Raw genomic sequence first — 19,643 nt, forward strand, 5'->3', positions numbered from 1 at the left:
GAAGCGTCATGCAGAAAAGGGTGAGAGGACAGACGTTATTGCAGGCATATATTTATTTAACAAAATAAGGAATATTAAAGCATAACTGGAAAACAAACATGAGAAAAGCATACAAAGCATACAAAACAAATAAACAAGGCTAGGATAATTTAATAAAAAAATACAAAAACAAAGACTAAAAAAAAAAAAAAAAAACCAAGAAACCTAATAGACAAAAATAACACAGGGCTCAAGAAAACAAACAAACCTGACACAGATACATGGCATAGTAACACACAAACGACTCCACGAGGAAACACAAATAAAGCAGCTTATATACACAAGGAGGGTGAGGAACACCTGGGCCAGGAAATGAGGGGGTGGGGTTACAAACAAGACACAATGTGACAACACCAATGGACAGGGCAGTAACAAAACAAGGCCATGTGCTTAAAAGAGAACATCGCTGGGAACACAAAACAGGAAAACAATGGGCAGAAGCTCATGGAACCAAAAGAGAAAAAAAACACACAAGATAGAAACAGGCTCAATCTGACGTCAGATTGTACTATTTACATGACCACTTGAATAATCGGATACTCGCAGAAATCGGATTATGATCGGATAATTGAATGAATGTAAACACAATCATTGTCAATGCCCACTCTCTAGTGCATTATACAGCATATTTAAAGCTATCTGTTAACCTCGTTTAACCTATTTAACCTTTAGCAGGTTAGCTCAGCCCATCCATGTTCTATAAGGAATGTTTTTGCATGACCAAGCTCATTTATATACACTATTATGCCAAAAGTCATGGGATGGTAGTAAGTAAATTGATCATGAAGTGTTATCTGATGTGACGACTTGGGAACACCCACACCTGTATAAGTTGGCAGGTGTTATCTGGTGTGTAAGGCTGAGCATTGGCCAGTATTCTCATGGCAAGGCATGAATTGTGAATTTTTGATAAATTTGATAGTGGGTGGCAGAGGGGATGGGATATTTCATTTATGTTTAAGTTGTGTGAGAATTAGCACCAGTTTGGTAGCTGCATTAGCCTCACAGCTAAAGAGGCAAATTAAGACCAGGTAAATTTGCCTTTGTGTCAAACTATGGCAGCTACCCTTCAAGCTAAGTGGCCGAAGACACTACTGGACCTCGGTGTGCCAACGTAAAGATCAGCCGTGACTAAAATCAGCAGCTCTTCCCGCTGTGGCCGCGACCTCGCATCTGTAACAGTTGGTAACAGTGAGCCCCTCTGTGAGGAGAATTCACAGAGAAAGCCCACCACACTGCTCTAATTCACCATTCAGTGCAACAGATGGCTCAGGCACAGGGAAAATAAAGCTGGGCAGCTTTTAAAAATAACCAAAGACACAAAAACGTGCAAAGAAATGCTGCAAAAAAAACGAAGCATGCAAATGAACTGTGAAACGATCACGCGAGAGAAGCAACAGTGTCAAGGGAATACAATTAACTGGTCTTCGTGGTTCATTACAGGTGTTACTTTCACATTAATTAAAAACAATGGACAGTTTATGAGCATGTGATTTAGAATCATACAATAACTGAAGCTGGACTGAAGACTAAAAGTAATCAATAAAAAAGAGAAAGACAGAAAAAACAGGAAAGCCTTTCCTCTGAGCATGCTTCATCAGCAGCAGTTTAAAAAAAGAGACAGTGGCTGGCATGTATCGGAGGAGGCATGTGCTAGTTTTCACCCTCCTTGTGTTGTGGCATCAGTGGTGATTGGGAGAAACAATTGAGAAAATGATAAATTATTGAATTACAATATTATATTGAATTACAATATTATATATATCATAATAATAATTTACTAAAGCACTCCATAGTCTGATTATAGTCTAACCTCTGTTAACTACAACTAAAGATGTAAATTATAATTATTATATTTAATTCTGATAAGAAAAAGAAGAAGAGAGAAGAGAAGGAGGAAGAACTTCCTAAGAAAGTCTCCTAATGGTATTAGTAAAAAAAAACAATAGCAGTAGATATGCTGATGATAATAATAATAACAATCAAGGCTCAACATAATAAAAATATAACATGCACTATTTTATAAAGACCGTCTTTATGATGTAGAAATCAGTTTTTGATGGAGCCACTAGATGGCAGCATTGTGAGGGTTTTATGAAAACCCAATAAACTGTACATTTCCAACACCTGATCCAATGGAAGCTAATTCAGTCCCCAATGTTATTGTTATAACAACTACAGTACCAGTCAAAAGTTTAGACACACCTTTTCATTCAGTGTTTTTTACTTTATTCTACATTTTAGATTAAAATTAAAAACACATTAGGGAAATATTAATTTCACTTCATATTTCTCATTTTGGTAAAGCTGTCATAGTAAAATATCATGGTAATTAAAATTAATTTCAATATGTCTGTATCTCTAGGTCAACCATATTTTAATCAAATGCTAAAGTTCGCTAAAATTGTCCACCCTGTTACTCTTTTATGCTTTTATTTATAAAAAGTGAGGATAAAAAGCGCTTTCTTTAGCACTATAAGGTACACCTAAAACCCTCCAAATTTGTCATTTAATCCCGAGTGCATTATATATTCTTCAGGTTGTAAGGAGTAGTAAAGCTACAGTGTAAGTACACAGCTTATTACAGCGTTAAACAGGAGTTTCAGTGAAGTTTTTCTTTAAAGCGGTTAGCTGCTAATGCTAATGCTGCAAACCTGGAAAGCTAAGCTGTGAAACGATCACGCGAGAGAAGCAACAGTGTCAAGGGAATACAATTAACTGGTCTTCGTGGTTCATTACAGGTGTTACTTTCACATTAATTAAAAACAATGGACAGTTTATGAGCATGTGATTTAGAATCATACAATAACTGAAGCTGGACTGAAGACTAAAAGTATGCTAAATGTTCGCTAAAATTGTCCACCCTGTTACTCTTTTATGCTTTTATTTATAAAAAGTGAGGATAAAAAGCTCTTTCTTTAGCACTATAAGGTACACCTAAAACCCTCCAAATTTGTCATTTAATCCCGAGTGCATTATATATTCTTCAGGTTGTAAGGAGTAGTAAAGCTACAGTGTAAGTACACAGCTTATTACAGCGTTAAACAGGAGTTTCAGTGAAGTTTTTCTTTAAAGAGGTTAGCTGCTAATGCTAAGGCTGCAAACCTGGAAAGCTAAGCTTAGTGTAAATAAACCGAAGGTGCTTTACTTACCCAAATAAATGATTCAGGAGAGAATTTTTTGTAGATTAACATCCATTACCTAACTTAGCTTTAAAAGATGAGACCCGCTGATTCAGAAAGAAAACATGGCGACACACCTGTTCCTTACTAGTGAGGCTTAAAATCCAGTGCACCTTATGTATGAAAATAGACCAGAAAATAGACGAAAGAATTTATAGTGCATTTGTATGGGAAGCAAAAAAAAAGTATAATTTCTGTGTAGTCTTATATAATAATAATAATAATAATAATAATAATAATAATAATAATAATAATAATAATAATAATAATAATACATTCCCAACGCTATTATTATTATTATTATTATTATTATTATTATTGTTATAGTATTATAACAAATAGTAAAAAAGTTTGAGTTTAAAGTCACTGTAATCTCATAATGACCCACATAAACTTTCAGCTTTAGCCCCATTTTTCTTTGCAGAAGCACAAACTAGACATCTAAAATGTCCTGTTGTGTAACTTTAAAGATTAATTTTTAAACTGTGGCTTTAAAGCAGTGCAGAGGAGTGAAGTTGAGGTCTCTGGATGCTGCAGGTTGGTTGGTCAGCTTGGTCCTGACTGTTGGAGGTAGCGGTGTGACCTGCAGTCTGTCTGTGAAAGCTGAGCTAATAAAGATTTGTTTTCTGAAGGAGGGTTATTTTTCAATTTCCGATAACCTCAGATATGCTGCCAGTGCTGGAGGCCCGGGAAGTTGAACAAATCAAAAGGGCCAGACTGCAGCCAGAACAATCACAAGCTGATTTGTTGTTTCTCAGGGTCGGCCTGACCGGCATGGAGCTGCAGATTTATTCACTCAGACTTCTCTTCCTCACTGTACACTTTAAACTGTACTGTGTTTGTGTATGTGAGAGACAGAGAGAAAGAAAGAGAGAGAGAGAGAGAGAGAGAGAGATGTTTTTAGGAAACATGCAGTCACTGTTCAAAAGTTCAGTGTTTTCAGCATGAAATTATGTAGATAAATAATGTTTTATAATTAATATCCATAAAATAAAAAGTTGTTACCATTAAATAAATACATAAACAAAATTAAATAAAAGTTTTACTACAGTTTAATTATAATAAATGATGTATAATTAAAATTAATAGGATGAGAGAACAATAGGAATATTTTAAAACACCATTTTATACATTTCATAAAATGATAATAAAATGAAAATATTAAATGAAAAAATTATACTTAGTATTTAAAAATGTTAAAATCAACACTTTTAGTGTTAAATCAACACTGTTAGTGTTAAATTAACATGTATTAGTGTTAAACTTTACACTCTCAGTGTTAATTTAACACTAACAGTGTTGATTTAACACTAACAGTGTTGATTTAACACTGCCAAATTACACTGCACTAATCTGTGGGATTATGAGTGTGGGGTCTCCTGTATTAAATGTGATGGGATTTCTGCCATAGTTGTTTGTCAATTACAGCCAGATGCTGCTGGTTAAGAGCATTACCAGCCACTGCACTGCTGTCCACTGTGAGGGGTAATGCTTTCTACCACTTATTCCTGGTACACGTGTGACTCTCTGTGACACTGTGAATAAAGGAATGTTAAATATTTGCACATCTTTAAAAAATTAAATTTCTCATCCTTCTGGCACTCACTTTCAGGCATGCTTTTCCTTAAATACACCAGCCAGCATTCAGCCTTCACAAGATAACACCTCCCAATTTCACCCAGACATGTGTGAGTGATTCCATGCCAGCCCCTAAAGTAACGCTTCATGACCACTGACACTGCAGTATATACACTGCATATACTTCACACACACACATTCAGTATGTTAGAATACAGCACCACTTTATTGTTACATCTTCAGTAAAAAATTCTCATTCAGAAATTTAGGGCAAAATACAATAATTGAAGAAATAAATACAAATTAACTGTACAACCTCAGTGCATTCCCTGCCTAGTGACGACTCTCCACAAACACAAAAAAACTACACCACACCAGCCGGACATCCCACTCACTCAGAAAGGCCTGCCCACTTTGACAGAAAAGGGCCATTTGGCCTACATGCAGATATAGGATTGTCTGTATAGGAACACAAAGTGTTTTAAACCACTGCCCACCCCTAGCTAGGGTGGACCACCTGCCGCTGCCCATGCGATTAACTACGGTACATTTCTATTATGAAAACTAACCAAAAATTTTTTTAAAGCTTTTGTAAGAAAGCATTTTTTGAACATTTGTAAAGTGCTGCTATGCATAAAATGCTATGTAGCGTGCATAAGCTTCATTACGGTAGGTATTTGTAGATGGCATAATTAGCTAACAGCGCAAATATACCTTAAATGGACATCAGCAATGAAATAAACTTAAATACAAGAAAACATTGAAAAGAAACAAGAAAAAATGTTTAAATACATTGTACAGTACAGCACCTTCTGTGCATTCAGCTGCATACACTGCAATAAAGTACCAAAAAAAGAAAATCTGGATTGAACATACTGATTGTTATGTTTACAAAATTACAAACTTAAAATAAATACCGTACAAAAAGTACCACAAAGTGTGCAATTTACATATCCTTACCTTATTAGCTTATAAATTCCCCCCACTGCAGCTTAAATTAATTAAACAAGTGTGTGTGAGGGGTCTACCATGTACCTGATCTTGGAAGTCTGCTATTTGTTGTACAGATGTTTTTAAAGAGCTCATATTCTGGATAACACTGTTTCTGATTCAGCTTAAAAGAAGATAAAATACACCATATTGCCAAAAGCATTCGATCAGCCATCCAAATCCTTAAATTCAGATGTTCCAATCACTTCCATGGCCATAGGTATATAAAACCAAGCACCTAGAGATGCACACTGCTTCTACAAACATTTTTTAAAGAATCAGCTCAAGAACAGCAGAGCGTTCAGCCTCATTTATCTAATTTATCACATCACCAAACGCAATGCAGGTGAGCGGACACTTTTGCCAATATAGTGAACTATGCAAACACTGTCCAAATACCCCAAATATGAGTCTAAAGCGATGTTTATTTACACTCAAAAAATTATAAGCAGTGTTTCAGCCTAGACTTTATTTAATTGGGTGCAATGAAGTGCAGCCAATCAGAACTGAGCTTTTTAAGGCACATTTTGAATCTTTAATAAGATTCACTGCCTGACCAAAATAAAGTTGCCACCTGGATTTAACTAAGTAAATGATGTGGGGTTGATGCTGCAGTTGGTTAAGTCTAGGTTCAGCAACAGTATGTGCTGAAAGAATGAGGTCAGCTGACTACCTGAATATACTGAATATAGACCAGGTTATTCCATCTATGCATTTTTTCTTCCCAGATGACAATGGCAGGGACGTGCTGGAGAAGACTTTGTGCAGCAGTCAGACTTTACCATTATCAAAGCAAGATCTTGGTAAAAGATTAATGCAACACTGGATTGAAATAAATGTTTTGACATTGCAGAAGCTTATCGAAACAATGCCTAAAGAATGCGTGTTACAATCAATGCTGAAGGCAGTTCAACCAAATATTAGAGAGTGTGACATTTTTTGGGCCAGAAAGTGTATTATAATTTAGTGTATATTTTATTATTTTTACAAGACATAGAACAGAGCTCATTTAAATATATTTCAGTCTTAAAGGCACAGCTTAATTCTAGGTAATGAAGAGAATGATTAGAATCAAATTAGTGCATTAATAAATGCACTAAAAACATCAAACTGACTGACCTATAAACCTCACTGTTAATATTTTCTTCTGCATTTTTGCATAGTGGCCCTCTAATGTACTGATTTTTTTACAAATATGAAACAATGCACAATAAACAAGAGTCTATTATAACACAATACCATATGAGCACCACTGTGGATCAGAAGTAATAACAGACCTGTAACAGATTTACAGCAACAAAAAGTGCTTATTAGTTATTCCACAGCAAGTCACATAATATGACATAAGCAAAAAAATACAGAAAATTTGATGAAAATTTGATGAAATGCATATGCCCTCTTAAAAATATGCTCACCTATGTTCTTAAATATGAAATATTATTATGTTATGTTAAATATTATGTTAAATAATATTTAACATCTTAAATATTGAATTTAATCATTACAAAAGGGACAAACATCACCAATAAATGCATTAGGCATGGTGTCAATAGGTTTATATTCTCTGGAGAGCACTAATCTATTGGTAATATTTCTCTAAAGGGAATAGAGCAGCTTTGTATGTATATTTGCGTATGCGTCGGCAATGGGTGCCTTCCCAAATTAGGTAAAAAAATATATATATATTTTGTTTTTTGCATAACAGTGATTAAGATTAAGACTAACATTAAGATCAGGACTGGGATTTAGCATGTTATCAGCAGAATTTTTATTTGAGTGCCTCTGCAGAGATTTTGCACATAATATATTACCTTTAAATATTGCATTAACAAGTAATATTTCATAGATATGTTCATAGAGTTGTTGAAAATAATACATAAAAAACAAACATTTATAATAGACTATAGTTAAAAAAAAATAATATGAAAGTATTGAGCAAACTCATTGGACTAATTTATTAAAGTGTTTGTCTGATTCTGTATTACATAAAACAAATATCTCAATACTAAAGCTATTATTTTATTTTTAATTATTATTACTATTAAGTTATAACTACTGAAACCCTAAGAATATTGTATTCTAACATAAACTGACTTTGTTGATGGAAGCTGTTGCTGTGGAATAACCCATATGTTCTGTCTGACCAGTATACAGGCACACATACACACTGTTAACAAGATGTAGCTGCTGCCATAGAACCATAGATATTCAGTAAAAACTGTACATACACTGAGATGTCAAAAGGTGTCCCATGACTTTTGTCATGCCCCATGAACACTAAAGAATGCTGCAATGATCTGTGGGATGTACATGTGAGGTATCCTGCATTGAATGCATCGCCAATTCTTGCCAGGCACCACTAGTAACTCTAGTATTCCCGTTACACACGTGAGTAGCACTATGGATTGAGGAATGTTAAGTGCCCAGAATCAGAATATAATAATCATAATATCCATCCATCCGTCACCCTCTATAATGCCTCTCTCCAATTCCCAAATTTGTTGTTGCCTTGTCATGAGCACAATAGCCAGGTCTGGGTGGTTCCAACCCCTTCCACGAGGTAACACTTTCTGATCCGTTTATGTACTACTATCCTATGATTATTGGCATGTCAGTGTATGAAGGTTTGTATTTGAACAAAATACAAAAAGCAGTTCTGTTTAAAGCACCATGGAAAAGCCCTGACAATAGAATATCAATAACTAATTAGTATCAATAAGCATCAATAAAATAGGAAAATAGGAAAGTACAAAACTTAATAAAAAAATTATTTAAAGCATCAATATGATGGCCCATACAAAGAAAAGTCATAAAATAGTCCAAAGAAAATCTTAAATTTTACATTGAAAACTCTACACAAGGAATGTTGCTGTATTATTATTATTCAGAGTGGGTTAAATGTTAAAGAACTTGAGGAACGTTAGAATTAACTTGTCATGATTGTTCACAGTGGTCGTGAATTAAAACAAACACCTAAACAGTTTAAACCTAAAAATAGATTGTTTTTTTTTTTCTTAAAAAAAGGCATCAGCTGCGCCACCTACCCACCCAGAGAAAGCTTGAAAGTTGTGCTTTCTCGCTCCAGCAGCTAAAGGTGAAGCAGCATGACCTGGGTCAGCGCCTGAGTCTGCTGAGTCTATTTTACCACCAAAACCCACTCTGAATGAATTTATCTCCAACACTAAATGCTCCAGCAAATTTTCAGAACTTGGTGTCATAAACACTTATCTGATGATATAAGAAACAGACAGCTTACTTAAACCAGTACATAAAGTTTGAGTTAATGCCAGGGAAGCACATGTTGTTGCTGCATGAGCCTCCGTAGCTTGGGGGGCACGCTGAACATGGCGCGCCCACTTTGTAGGGAGCTTCTCCGATCCAGTTCCCCCTGGAAAACAGCATTATAAAAGTTTACACATCTTATCAGAATTATTTAACATGCATATGTGATCACTATTAGATATTATAGATATATAGATAGTATGAAATTAAGTATTAGTATTGTGACTAATTGTGAATAATGAATCATTTTACAATCTATGTGCATGAATTAAATAACATAAAAAGCATTACTTATCACTCTTTGTATTAGATTACTCAGTTTAATACATCTACTTCACAAGCTGGCTCTTTGTCAACTGAAAGATACAATCTGTACAGAGCCATTACAGCAATGTTGGCTGAGCTAACTTAGCTTTAGCATTGATTTGTTTACCCAAAGTCTGCCTTTCTCTGAGTAAATTTCAATATTATAATTTTCAAAATATTATAATATTATAAATTGGTATTTGTGCTCCTGGGCCTCTCCTGCAGCTGGACAATGTGATTCACTTTTACACCACTGCTATAAATACAAATCAGGCTTGACACAAACATGACGCAGGTTATGTGGTATTTCCCAGTTTTGACAGTTTTATAGTGCATTTCGGCATTTCAGTCAGGAGGAGCAATAAGAGAGTTGCCATTCTCTCTCTTAGCTTATGTTTAAAGCTAAAATTGGTACGTAGTGAATATTGCTATGAATATTAATAAGCAAGAGCAAGGAACAGTAACTTACTTGGGAGAATAATTGCAGACCAGGTAGGTGGCCTCCCTCCAGACGGAGCCCCACACCACCATGTTGTAGCACACGTTAATTGCACAGCCGACACGGTTTGATGTCGCCCAGACCATCTGCAAAACCACAGATCATCAGATAAAGGAGCTTAAAGTCGAGGCATAGATTAGTTAAACCTTAATATTACAATAGAGCTACAAACATATGAGCTAATACAGGAAAAACTGGAAATGTGGTGGAAGATTTGTGGAGTAAATCCAGTGAAAAACTACATTCTAATGATTGGCTAATTGTTTAGATTTTTTGACAAACTTTGCTTTAATTCAGCATTTTACAGATAAACTTTCCAGAAGCTGCTACTATTTGCTGCTGTTACTTACTTGTGTATAATGTGTACACATGGGTCCGTAGCAGCGCATCGGGCACCTGGGGTTACAGTCTCTGGGATACGGAAAGACGTAATCCTTCACTTCATCATACCAGGGCTTAACCAGCTGAAGGATAGAGCGGTAGCTGGGGAACAGAAGAGGAACAGAATAAATGCCACTGATAAGCGACAGCTCTAGGTATTAAACCTGCTCGATATTGTTGGGAGCTTGCAATGCATTGGCAATCACTTGCAACCTGTTGGACCATGCCTTTCAGCAGTACACAAATAGCATCACAGCGAATGCTGAGCCAGTGCTGATTAGCCTCTGGCCTGAGGTTTTTCTTTGACAATCTCTAAAACAGTTAGCGACTTGACAGTCAGGACTAAAATTATGTAATAAGTCATACAATTGGCCTCTACTTAATTAACTAATTAAACAGTTCACAGTTCCTGCATAAAATATCAAATATGGAGCTTTCTAGACAAAATTTAAGATACCAACTGTAACACAAACTTAACACTTCCTATTCTTCAACAAACACCATTTTAACAGTGAAGCATGGTGGTGGAAGTATCTTGTGGGGATATTTTTCCTTAGCAGGGTTTGGACATATTGTTATCTGTAAACTGAAGAGCATATGGATGGTCTAAAATAAAGGGAGATACAACTAGATACAACTTAATTAGACTTGAGAAGTAATTAAATCTTTAAGAGCAGATTGGTTTACAACAGGTTAAATACTTTTGGCCCACTAGAAATTGTTAGAATGCTTGGGCCTAGAGAGATACATATTCCGTAGCTCAGAACTAAAGAGCTAAATTTAAAAGAAGAGCATCATTAATAATAATTCCAACCATGATATGCCTGACTTACTTTCCAGTCCTGACGGAGAGATTTTGGCCCAGATATCGGAGAAGGTAGGGTGGTCCATGATCCCAGATACAGGCGGCTGCCCACGCCTCTGCTGACCGAGCCAGTGACTCGTCCCACACCTGCTCATACACAAAGCGCACCGTTGATAAATACTGACAAGTTACTTGGTTCAGTACCATTTTTAACAAGGCTTTATCCAACAGGGGTTACATTTTAACTTGAGGAAACACAATTAATCCCAACAGGTTTTATCCTATTACATTAGCTAGAATTAAGCTGTATTCTGTGGAGTCCATAGAAAGGTAAAAATTTTAAGCTGCAGCTAAACTATAAAAAATGGGCTGAGGTTTTTGTCACCAATCTCCAAAAACAGTTAGGGACTTAATATTCAGAGCTAAAATGTTGTAAAATGGCTTACAATTGGCCTTTACTTAACTATCTAATAAAATACAATAACACAGTCTCTGCATAAACTAAAAAATAAATTGACCTTTCTAGACAAACACCAAGATGCCAATTGTGGCATAAACAGTGAAGCATGGTGGTGGGAGCATTAACAGAGAATTAATATCTGAATAATATGTCAATATTAAACACAAAGCTACACCTAAAAATGCTGACAGTAAACTAACAATAAACTAAAGATATAGGTCTGCCTTGCTACTGGTGGAGAATGTAGCATTCGAGCCTGATTAATATATAAACATTTGTTTTTTTAATGATTGACCATTTTTGATATATAAACATTTGTATGCAGTACTCCAGTTTTAAAGTGCTTTATATTATCACCAAATAAATGAATTAACCAAATGTGTTTTAATAGTACACCATTCTACTGGTGAATGGTCTACATCCTCAAATCAAATCAACATAAATATATTAATTGCTCAATAATATTATATCATTTTTTCCAATTATTTTAATATAAAAAAATATTTTTTGAAATTACAGTGTTTTTGTCTTCAAACTTTCAAGGCAACAAACACAGTTGAACCCCTAGAGGGTGCTCTTTTACTGGCAATGTATGCTGCTGTATCAGCAAGCCCAAGCTGGTTTATCAGAATGACCAGAGTGGCCAAGCATGACCAGCATACTCTGTAGTTGTCAAAAGCTGGTTAACCAGTTATATTGACAATATATTTTGTTTTGCTTTTTAACAGCTTACACTGTCTGAAACCAGCAACCATCAAAAGTTGGTCTTGTGCTGAATTTTTATCAGGGATTCAAAAGAAGCATCACTAAGGCCTAAACATGCTTGGAGGAGAACCTTAAGGTCACCGTCTTGTTATGTTTCCCTCATTAGTCAATATATCCAGATGACAGACTGTTTTAAGATAATAAGCATAAGAAACACTGAAAACTAAGCTGTACTATCAGTTTGATAGCGCCCAGCTGACCCAGTCCAGAACGTACTGATCTTCTAATGGCGAAGCACGCGCAGCAGCACTCCTGCCAGTGTTAAAGCAGCACTAAAACATGAATGCCATGTGGATTAAAAACAAATCATATCTGTTTAAATTCCAGGTTGATCCCAGATTTAGGAAATGTGTTTGAAAATATGTTCATCTCGCCTGTCTCGCCTTGTAAGGCAATAATTGCCTACATGAGGAAATGCTTCAGTCAGTCCAGCAGAGGGAGTGCCTACATACTTCCATACACCTGACTGTGGAACATGTGGCAGTGCTTTTTCTCCAAGCTGCACTTTTGACCTCCTTTGTAACAGAAACAACCAAATGACCCCAGTTCAGTGCACAATAGCGCACTTCTCAGGTTTCATCTGCTGTGCTGTTTTCACTGCAGGAGAGATGTCCAAAAGTATGTGGACACCAGCTCCTCCAGGGAATTAAGGGAATTCTCATGAAGTAAATGAAAATAATAGAGATTTTATATCTCTTTTGCTTGCTGCAGGCATACTTGTGCGCTTGAGATCAGACAAGAGGGTTCTGAACATTGTTGTGAGAAACATATGATTGTGTTTAGTACTGAATAAATGCAATGCAAACTCCAGTGCCAACCCTAGGAAACACCGCTGTGTGTTGCATGTGGTACATGTGGTAAACACTCAGTAAACAAGGACTGTGGCCAACAACAGCTTGTGAGAGTAATTTTGTGCAAATAACTTATTAAACATGTTTTGTATAGATCATAGACATATTCTAACTTGCGTAAAAAGAGGTATAATATGTTTCCATGGGCTCCATCTGGATTAGACACTACACATGGGCCTAAATGGAAAGTACATTAAAAAAGTGGGCTGTAGTGACAAGGCTAGGGCTGGACTATAAGACCTAAATGTATATCACAATATATTTCTTAATTTGAGTTGATACAATATAATTACATTATCAATATGTAAAGTCCCTGCCTCTGGTGTGTGTAATCACACACTGACATTGTGGTGAACAGATGACAGATACTGAAAATAGTGTATTATTATCTAATTTTTTGGTATCCTTCAATTTTCTCAAAAATCGTCAGTGCACGTTTTAATCTGGTGCTCCCTCTGTGTGAATTCTACCAGCCAGGTATTAAGGAGCAGTAAAGCCACTCCGCTGAAGTACAGCATTATAAGGGTGAGTTTTAGTGAAGTTTCTCTAGCACTAACCCTGAGTGCAACAGCATTAGCATTAGCCGCTAACCACAACGCTAGCTTTTGCCATTCAGAGGTGAGTATATTGAACTGCAGTCTGCGTGTTTGGTGTGTTTAAACAAGCTACGTGGGATGAACCGCTAGCTGATAACACCCTGGGTTACTGGAACACTCAGGGTTTCTCAGTCTAGTTCTATCAGGCGGCATTTACGTCCCGCTAGCGCTGTGGTTAGCGGCTAATACTAATGCTAATGCTGCTGCCCCCAGACTTAGTGCTGAAGAAACTGAAACTGAAAACTCGCCCTTAGAAGACAAAATATTGGAAATCTAAGCTTACTGTGATTAAACAGACGTGCTTTACGTACCCAAATTAATGTTTTTCAGTAGAGACATCTGTGTAGATTAACATCCAGCGCTCGTTTGACTTTTAAATATTTTTTTTTGTTTTAAGAATTACACTTTTGTTTACTTAGGCGCTTTAAGTATATGGACACCTAAGTTTATTCAAGTATATGGACACCTACTCCTGCCCCACACCTGCGCACTTTAGCTCATTGTACAGTTGGGGGCGCTATTTCTCTCACAGAGCTGCACTATTGATCACTTCTTAATAAGTGGGGCTCACCATTTAATATGTGGTGCTTACTACTTAGTATGTGGTGCTCACCACTTAGTTTTACCTTTAAGCCTTTTAATTGTTTGTATTTATTTTATTTATTTCATGTTTTCCCTGTTTTAGTTTTGGCCTTTTATTTCATTTATTTCATCCTTTTATTTATTTTTTATATGTATTTTATTATTCCAATTATTTATCTCTTTATTTTATTGCTTTACATTTTAGCCTGTTCATTTTTAAGAAATTACTTAATTTCTTCTTAATTAAATTTTATATTGTTTGATTTTTTCTAATACTTTTACTATTTAATTTAGATTGTTTTGTTTATGAAGTTACTTATTTTAGCTCACCTGATTAAATACTTAATTATAATTTTTATGTATTTTTTTAATAAGGGTTACCCTAAGTGTATTACTGAATGAAAATAAAGATTGATTTATTGATTGATTGATTAATTTATTGATTGATTTAACGATTGAAATCACTTATAGTACACATATAGTACAGTCACCACTCTACTTTTCTGAGAAGATCTACTAAGATCTACTCCACCTCTAGAGATGTCTGAACATTGCTGTGAGGAGGATTTGATTGCACCCAGCTTTACTCTTGACACTCTTTAAAACCATGAACGTAAAAGCTTTACACTGTAAGGTGTGTCTGGATGCTTTTGTACAGCTGTAGTAGAAGCTGACACACTCACCATGTACTCCATGTTGGCTGCAGGTGGGAACACGTTGGCGCGCACTTTGTTGTGGTAGTCCAGGATGGCGATCATGTCGTTCTGGGAGATGTAGCGCTTTTTCCTGGATTTGGGGAGATTGGCCAGGCCGGGGAGACTGGCGTTGAGCTGCGTCTGCGCGCCGCTGATCGCTGCACTCGCGTTAACTCCTCTGGCCAAGCCGGTGTCGTTACGCACGATCCACGCGCTCGAGCCGCCGGAGACGCACAGGAGCAGCAGCTCGAGGAACAGAAAGTAGCCGCTCTTCATCCTCTTAAACTGATCCACAGCGCTCCCTCAGAGAAACACACAGCCGCTCACAGACAGAGAAAGAGAGAGAGAGGACTTGGGAAGATCTGAGTAAGACTCTGAGTAAACGTGCGGTGCGTAAAAGCGCACAGAATCCTCAGCCTTTAACTCTGAGCTACAGAGTTACAGTGTTAGTGTGGACAGCCCACCAGCACCAGAGATTATCTCTCTATCTCTCTCTCTGTCTCTCACACACACCCTGTAAATGTCCCACTGTCTGCTTTATATAGTGCTGCTTAAGGTGCCCCCATACAGTCCCTCCCTGTCACCTGCTGGAGCAGCACACTGAGGACAGTGTACTTAAAGTGACAGTCCAGTTAAAACTACAGTATTTTCTAGGAGTGTAACAGTACAGAAAATTCACAGTTCGGTTCACACCTCGGTATAAACCCCACGGTTCGGTACATTTTTGGCACGTTTTCGATACGCTTTTGGGTTTCGGTATGGTTGGTGAAAAAAAAAATATGTATAGAGGCACCTTTCACCTTCATAATAAAAGTGGAACTTCATTATAATCATGCTCGAGCACTTTTAATAAATGCTTGAAGTCAGGATTCTTTCCTACTGCCCTGATAAGAGGCTCCATCTTTTGGATCTTGTTGGAACAAATTATTTATTAAACTGCTTAAACTACAAATATTTTTTCCTATATATAATGCATATTACTGGATGCATTTCAGTGTTTCAATTATTTTTAAGAAATATCAACATTAAACTGTTAAAACAAATAGGCCTAAAACTAGACTATTAATAATTTACACAATGCAATGCAAAATATATCAATAAACATTTAGTTAAGGAGATGGAACTTTTGCTCCCTTGCATGTTAAGAGTTGTTGCACTGCAGTCATAAAGACTTTCTGACTTTCTTCAGATCTACAAAACCAAGTGCAGAATGCTTCTATAAGCATTAGTGAAAGAATGGGTCACTTTTAGTAAACTCCAGAATAGAACCATGGTAGGATGTTGCCTGTGCAACAAGTCCAATTGTGAGATTTCCTCACTCCTAAATATTCCACAGCCAACTGTCAGTGATATTACAACACAGTGGAAGCAACTCAGAATTAAAGCAACTCGCTCTGTCAGTGTAAAATAACAGAGCGGAGCCAGCTGATTCCATTCAGGCCTTTAGATTAGCTTAAGAAGCAATTGAGCAAAGAGAGGAATGTAATGGGTTTCATAGACAAGAAGCTGCATCCAAGATACTTTTGCAATAGAGTGTATCTCACTGCCTTCCAGGTTTCCAGGCAGAGAAGTGCTATAATTGTGTGCAGGACAAATGTGTTTTTTTTTATTATTATTATTTTTGTAAGTTTTATTTGCATATTTTATGCAGCTTAATATTAGATTTAACATAACTGACCAAAACATTTGGAATTGTCATAAAGTATTCTTTTAAATTACTACAATAGATAGATAAGACTGATTTTATTACTGAGGAAGTAATAATAGAGTAAACAAACAACCCCCCCCCCCAAAATTAATTAAAATATTTAATGTACAATTCAAGCTCAATGTATAAATCAGGAAGTCAAGACAAGATGTGTGAGCTGGGAGTGATTTAGTCTGACTGCAAAAAAATTATAAATGTTTTATAAATACTGATTATACAAGAAAACTGCATATCTAACATTAACTGTAAATTTTACATATTTTCTTATTGTTAAGACATAAATCGGTAACACTTTAAAATAAGAGTACCTTTATAAAGGGTTTATGCATGGTTAATAAAGGAGTTTATTAATAATTATGAATTAGGTTGCAAATACTTTAAAACCCAATAATAAGCAGTTAATATATAACATAAACAGAAATGGCAACAGTGAGCTGAAAATTAGCAAAGTAGTGATTCCACACTCACTTATACTGTCAAACCTCAGCTCTTTCTAGATACTGATTTTACTGACTTTGTGTTTTCCATCAATCAGCATTAAACTTGCCATATTAATATATTTATAAGTATTGTTTAACTATTTACCATAAATTAAATGAATAAGTTGCCGCTGTTGCTTTTTTAATTGGTGTGTTTGAACTGCTTATCAATGTTTTTTTAAAGCATTTGCAACTTAATCAACAATAAGTAATAATCGAATTTACAAACCATTTATATATATTTTATAAAGGTAGTCTTATTTTAAAGTGCTACCCATAAATCAATTGTCTGTATGTTGAAATGATATGAAGGGGTGTTGATGAGTAATGATGAGTAGTGTCTTGTTGACACTCATGACTTAATGTTATCTATAAACATGGGCATCCTGTACATTTACTGAACTACAGACTTTACAAACTCCAGCTAATCATTATGTTATTAATATTATGTGACTGCTTCCTATGATTCATTATTAAAGTGACAGATATAGTTATTATTCTTGTGAAGAATGGATTATCCCACAACACACACATTTACAGTGCTGTCGTCAACCGCTATCAGCTGCTATTTTCAGTTGTCTATAAAATAATTTAAATGTGCCTAACTAGCCAATTATCACTCATAAGAAATCTAATAAAATATTTTAACATTGAAACTTGTTCCTAGGCCCATACATCACTTCTTCATAGACCCTAAAACTGAACCCTGTGGGTCTTCAGAAGTTATAATTAATGACAGAACTAGAGGTTATTAAAAAGGTTAAATAGTATTAAGGTAGTATTAATGTAGTTTGCAAACATGATTAAAGCACTGTTTACTCTGTCTATGTACGCAAATTAAACCAGTGATGAAATCACCACTATTCTGATGTCACACAGATTTACAGACATACAGCAGTTTAGCCCCATCTATTTAAGCCTGCTTCATTCTAAGTTGCTTTTAGTACAAAGCTCATTAAAACATGATACAAAAATTGTATTACATATATCCCTGATAGCAACATCAATTTTATTTGTGGCCCAATGGGCCAGATGTGGAAACCATTCAGAGTTTTTTATTTACTTCTGCTGAAGTCTTTATATATACATAGACATTACTTTTAGCTACAACAATTAAAATACAATCACAACACCAATTCCATTGACCCTGTGTAACAAAGCAATGCATTGATTTGCGAATCTCCTAAACCCATATTTTATTCACAACAGAACACAGAACAAATAAAATGTTAAAAGTAATTAAAAACTTGATGGCAGCAACACATCTCAAAAATGTTGGGACAGGGCCATGTCTAATATTCTGCAGCAGTAGCTGGAGTTTTGGGAGAGGAATGTTGTTGCAACAGTCATGGTTCTTCTTTACCGGATTTTTCCTTCCATGATTTACCAAAGGTTTTTTATTGGTGAAAGGTCTGGACTGTTGACAGGCTCGTTATGTTAATGAGAGTGTATGTTGTTACACCTACAGGGGTTAGACAATGAAACTGAAACACCTGTCATTTTAGTGTGGGAGGTTTCATGGAAAAATTGGAGCAGTCTGGTGGCCAATCTTCATTAATTGCAGTGTGAAGAGTGTGAAGGTTCAATTAGCAGGGTAAGAGCACAGTTTTGCTCAAAATATTACAATGCACACGAGATGGCGGCGCGTTAACACGCAGCGGCCGCTCCGGGTCCGTTAAATGGTGCTTTTGTGTTACTATTTGTCGTTTTTTCCGTTTATTTCCTGCAAACATGTGCATCGGAACACCCGTGCACATGTTCTACCACCGCCAGACCCTGCTACAGTGGAGAAATCAGCCAGAAAACACGCTACCGGATGAGGTTCTGCAGACGCTACTTGAGCTTAGCCTGCTAAGAGACCCAGACCGCCAGCCCGCGGTGTTTCCTGACGCCGGAGCACAACGGAAGTGCCATCGCAAGCGGTGCGAGCGTAAGCGGAAGCACGGAAAGAGAGCCGGGATCCACGCGAGGCTAAAGGCTAGTCCTAGCCGGCCGGCTATACCATCGCTCTTTCTGGCAAACGTCTGTTCCCTTGACAATAAACTGGACTACATCCAACTCCAGCGAACAACCCAGCGTGAGTTCAGAGACTGCTGTGCTTTGTGGAATCGTGGCTGAACGACAACATTCCGGACAGCGCCATTCAGCTAGCCGGGCTAACCGCGTTCAGAGCGGATAGGAGCGCGGCTCTATCCGGGAAGACCCGCGGTGGAGGCGTGTGTGTTTACATCAACACGGAATGGTGTAACAACGCTGTGACTGTCGCCAAACACTGCTCTCCGCTGGTGGAGTTCCTGATAGTCAAGTGCAGACCTTTTTATTTAGTACGGGAGTTCTCCGCCGTGCTAATAGCTGCTGTCTACATCCCACCCAGCGCTAGCATTGGTGCTAATGCTAAAGAGGCTCTGTGTGAACTCTATCGGTCTATCAGCGATCTGCAGAACA

The 19,643-nt window shown here is 36.6% G+C and overlaps 1 protein-coding gene across 1 annotated transcript; it reads right to left on the reverse strand.

Moving 5' to 3' along the window:
• Positions 1-8,539: 8,539 nt before the first annotated feature.
• pi15b (peptidase inhibitor 15b) lies at positions 8,540-19,297 on the reverse strand. Its single transcript, XM_007252983.3, has 5 exons — positions 15,000-19,297; positions 11,091-11,209; positions 10,227-10,359; positions 9,847-9,962; positions 8,540-9,177 (listed from the first exon to the last, which is right to left on the reverse strand). The coding sequence occupies exons 1-5, from the start codon at positions 15,285-15,287 to the stop codon at positions 9,042-9,044; spliced, it is 792 nt and encodes a 263-aa protein (XP_007253045.1). The 5' UTR covers positions 15,288-19,297; the 3' UTR covers positions 8,540-9,041.
• Positions 19,298-19,643: the final 346 nt, after the last annotated feature.

The sequence above is a fragment of the Astyanax mexicanus genome, chromosome 4 (assembly GCF_023375975.1).
Source record: "Astyanax mexicanus isolate ESR-SI-001 chromosome 4, AstMex3_surface, whole genome shotgun sequence".
Taxonomy (NCBI): Eukaryota; Metazoa; Chordata; class Actinopteri; order Characiformes; family Acestrorhamphidae; genus Astyanax; species Astyanax mexicanus.

Bases quoted from the DNA above. Each gene is read 5' to 3' on its own strand.
- pi15b (XM_007252983.3), bottom strand. From the start codon at position 15,287: ATGAAGAGCGGCTACTTTCTGTTCCTCGAGCTGCTGCTCCTGTGCGTC. The intron at 9,963-10,226 runs GTAAGTAACAGC...GTGGTTTTGCAG, and splicing joins TGTGTACACATTATACACAA to ATGGTCTGGGCGACATCAAA. The intron at 9,178-9,846 runs GTAAGTTACTGT...GCTGTTTTCCAG, and splicing joins GTCTGCAATTATTCTCCCAA to GGGGAACTGGATCGGAGAAG.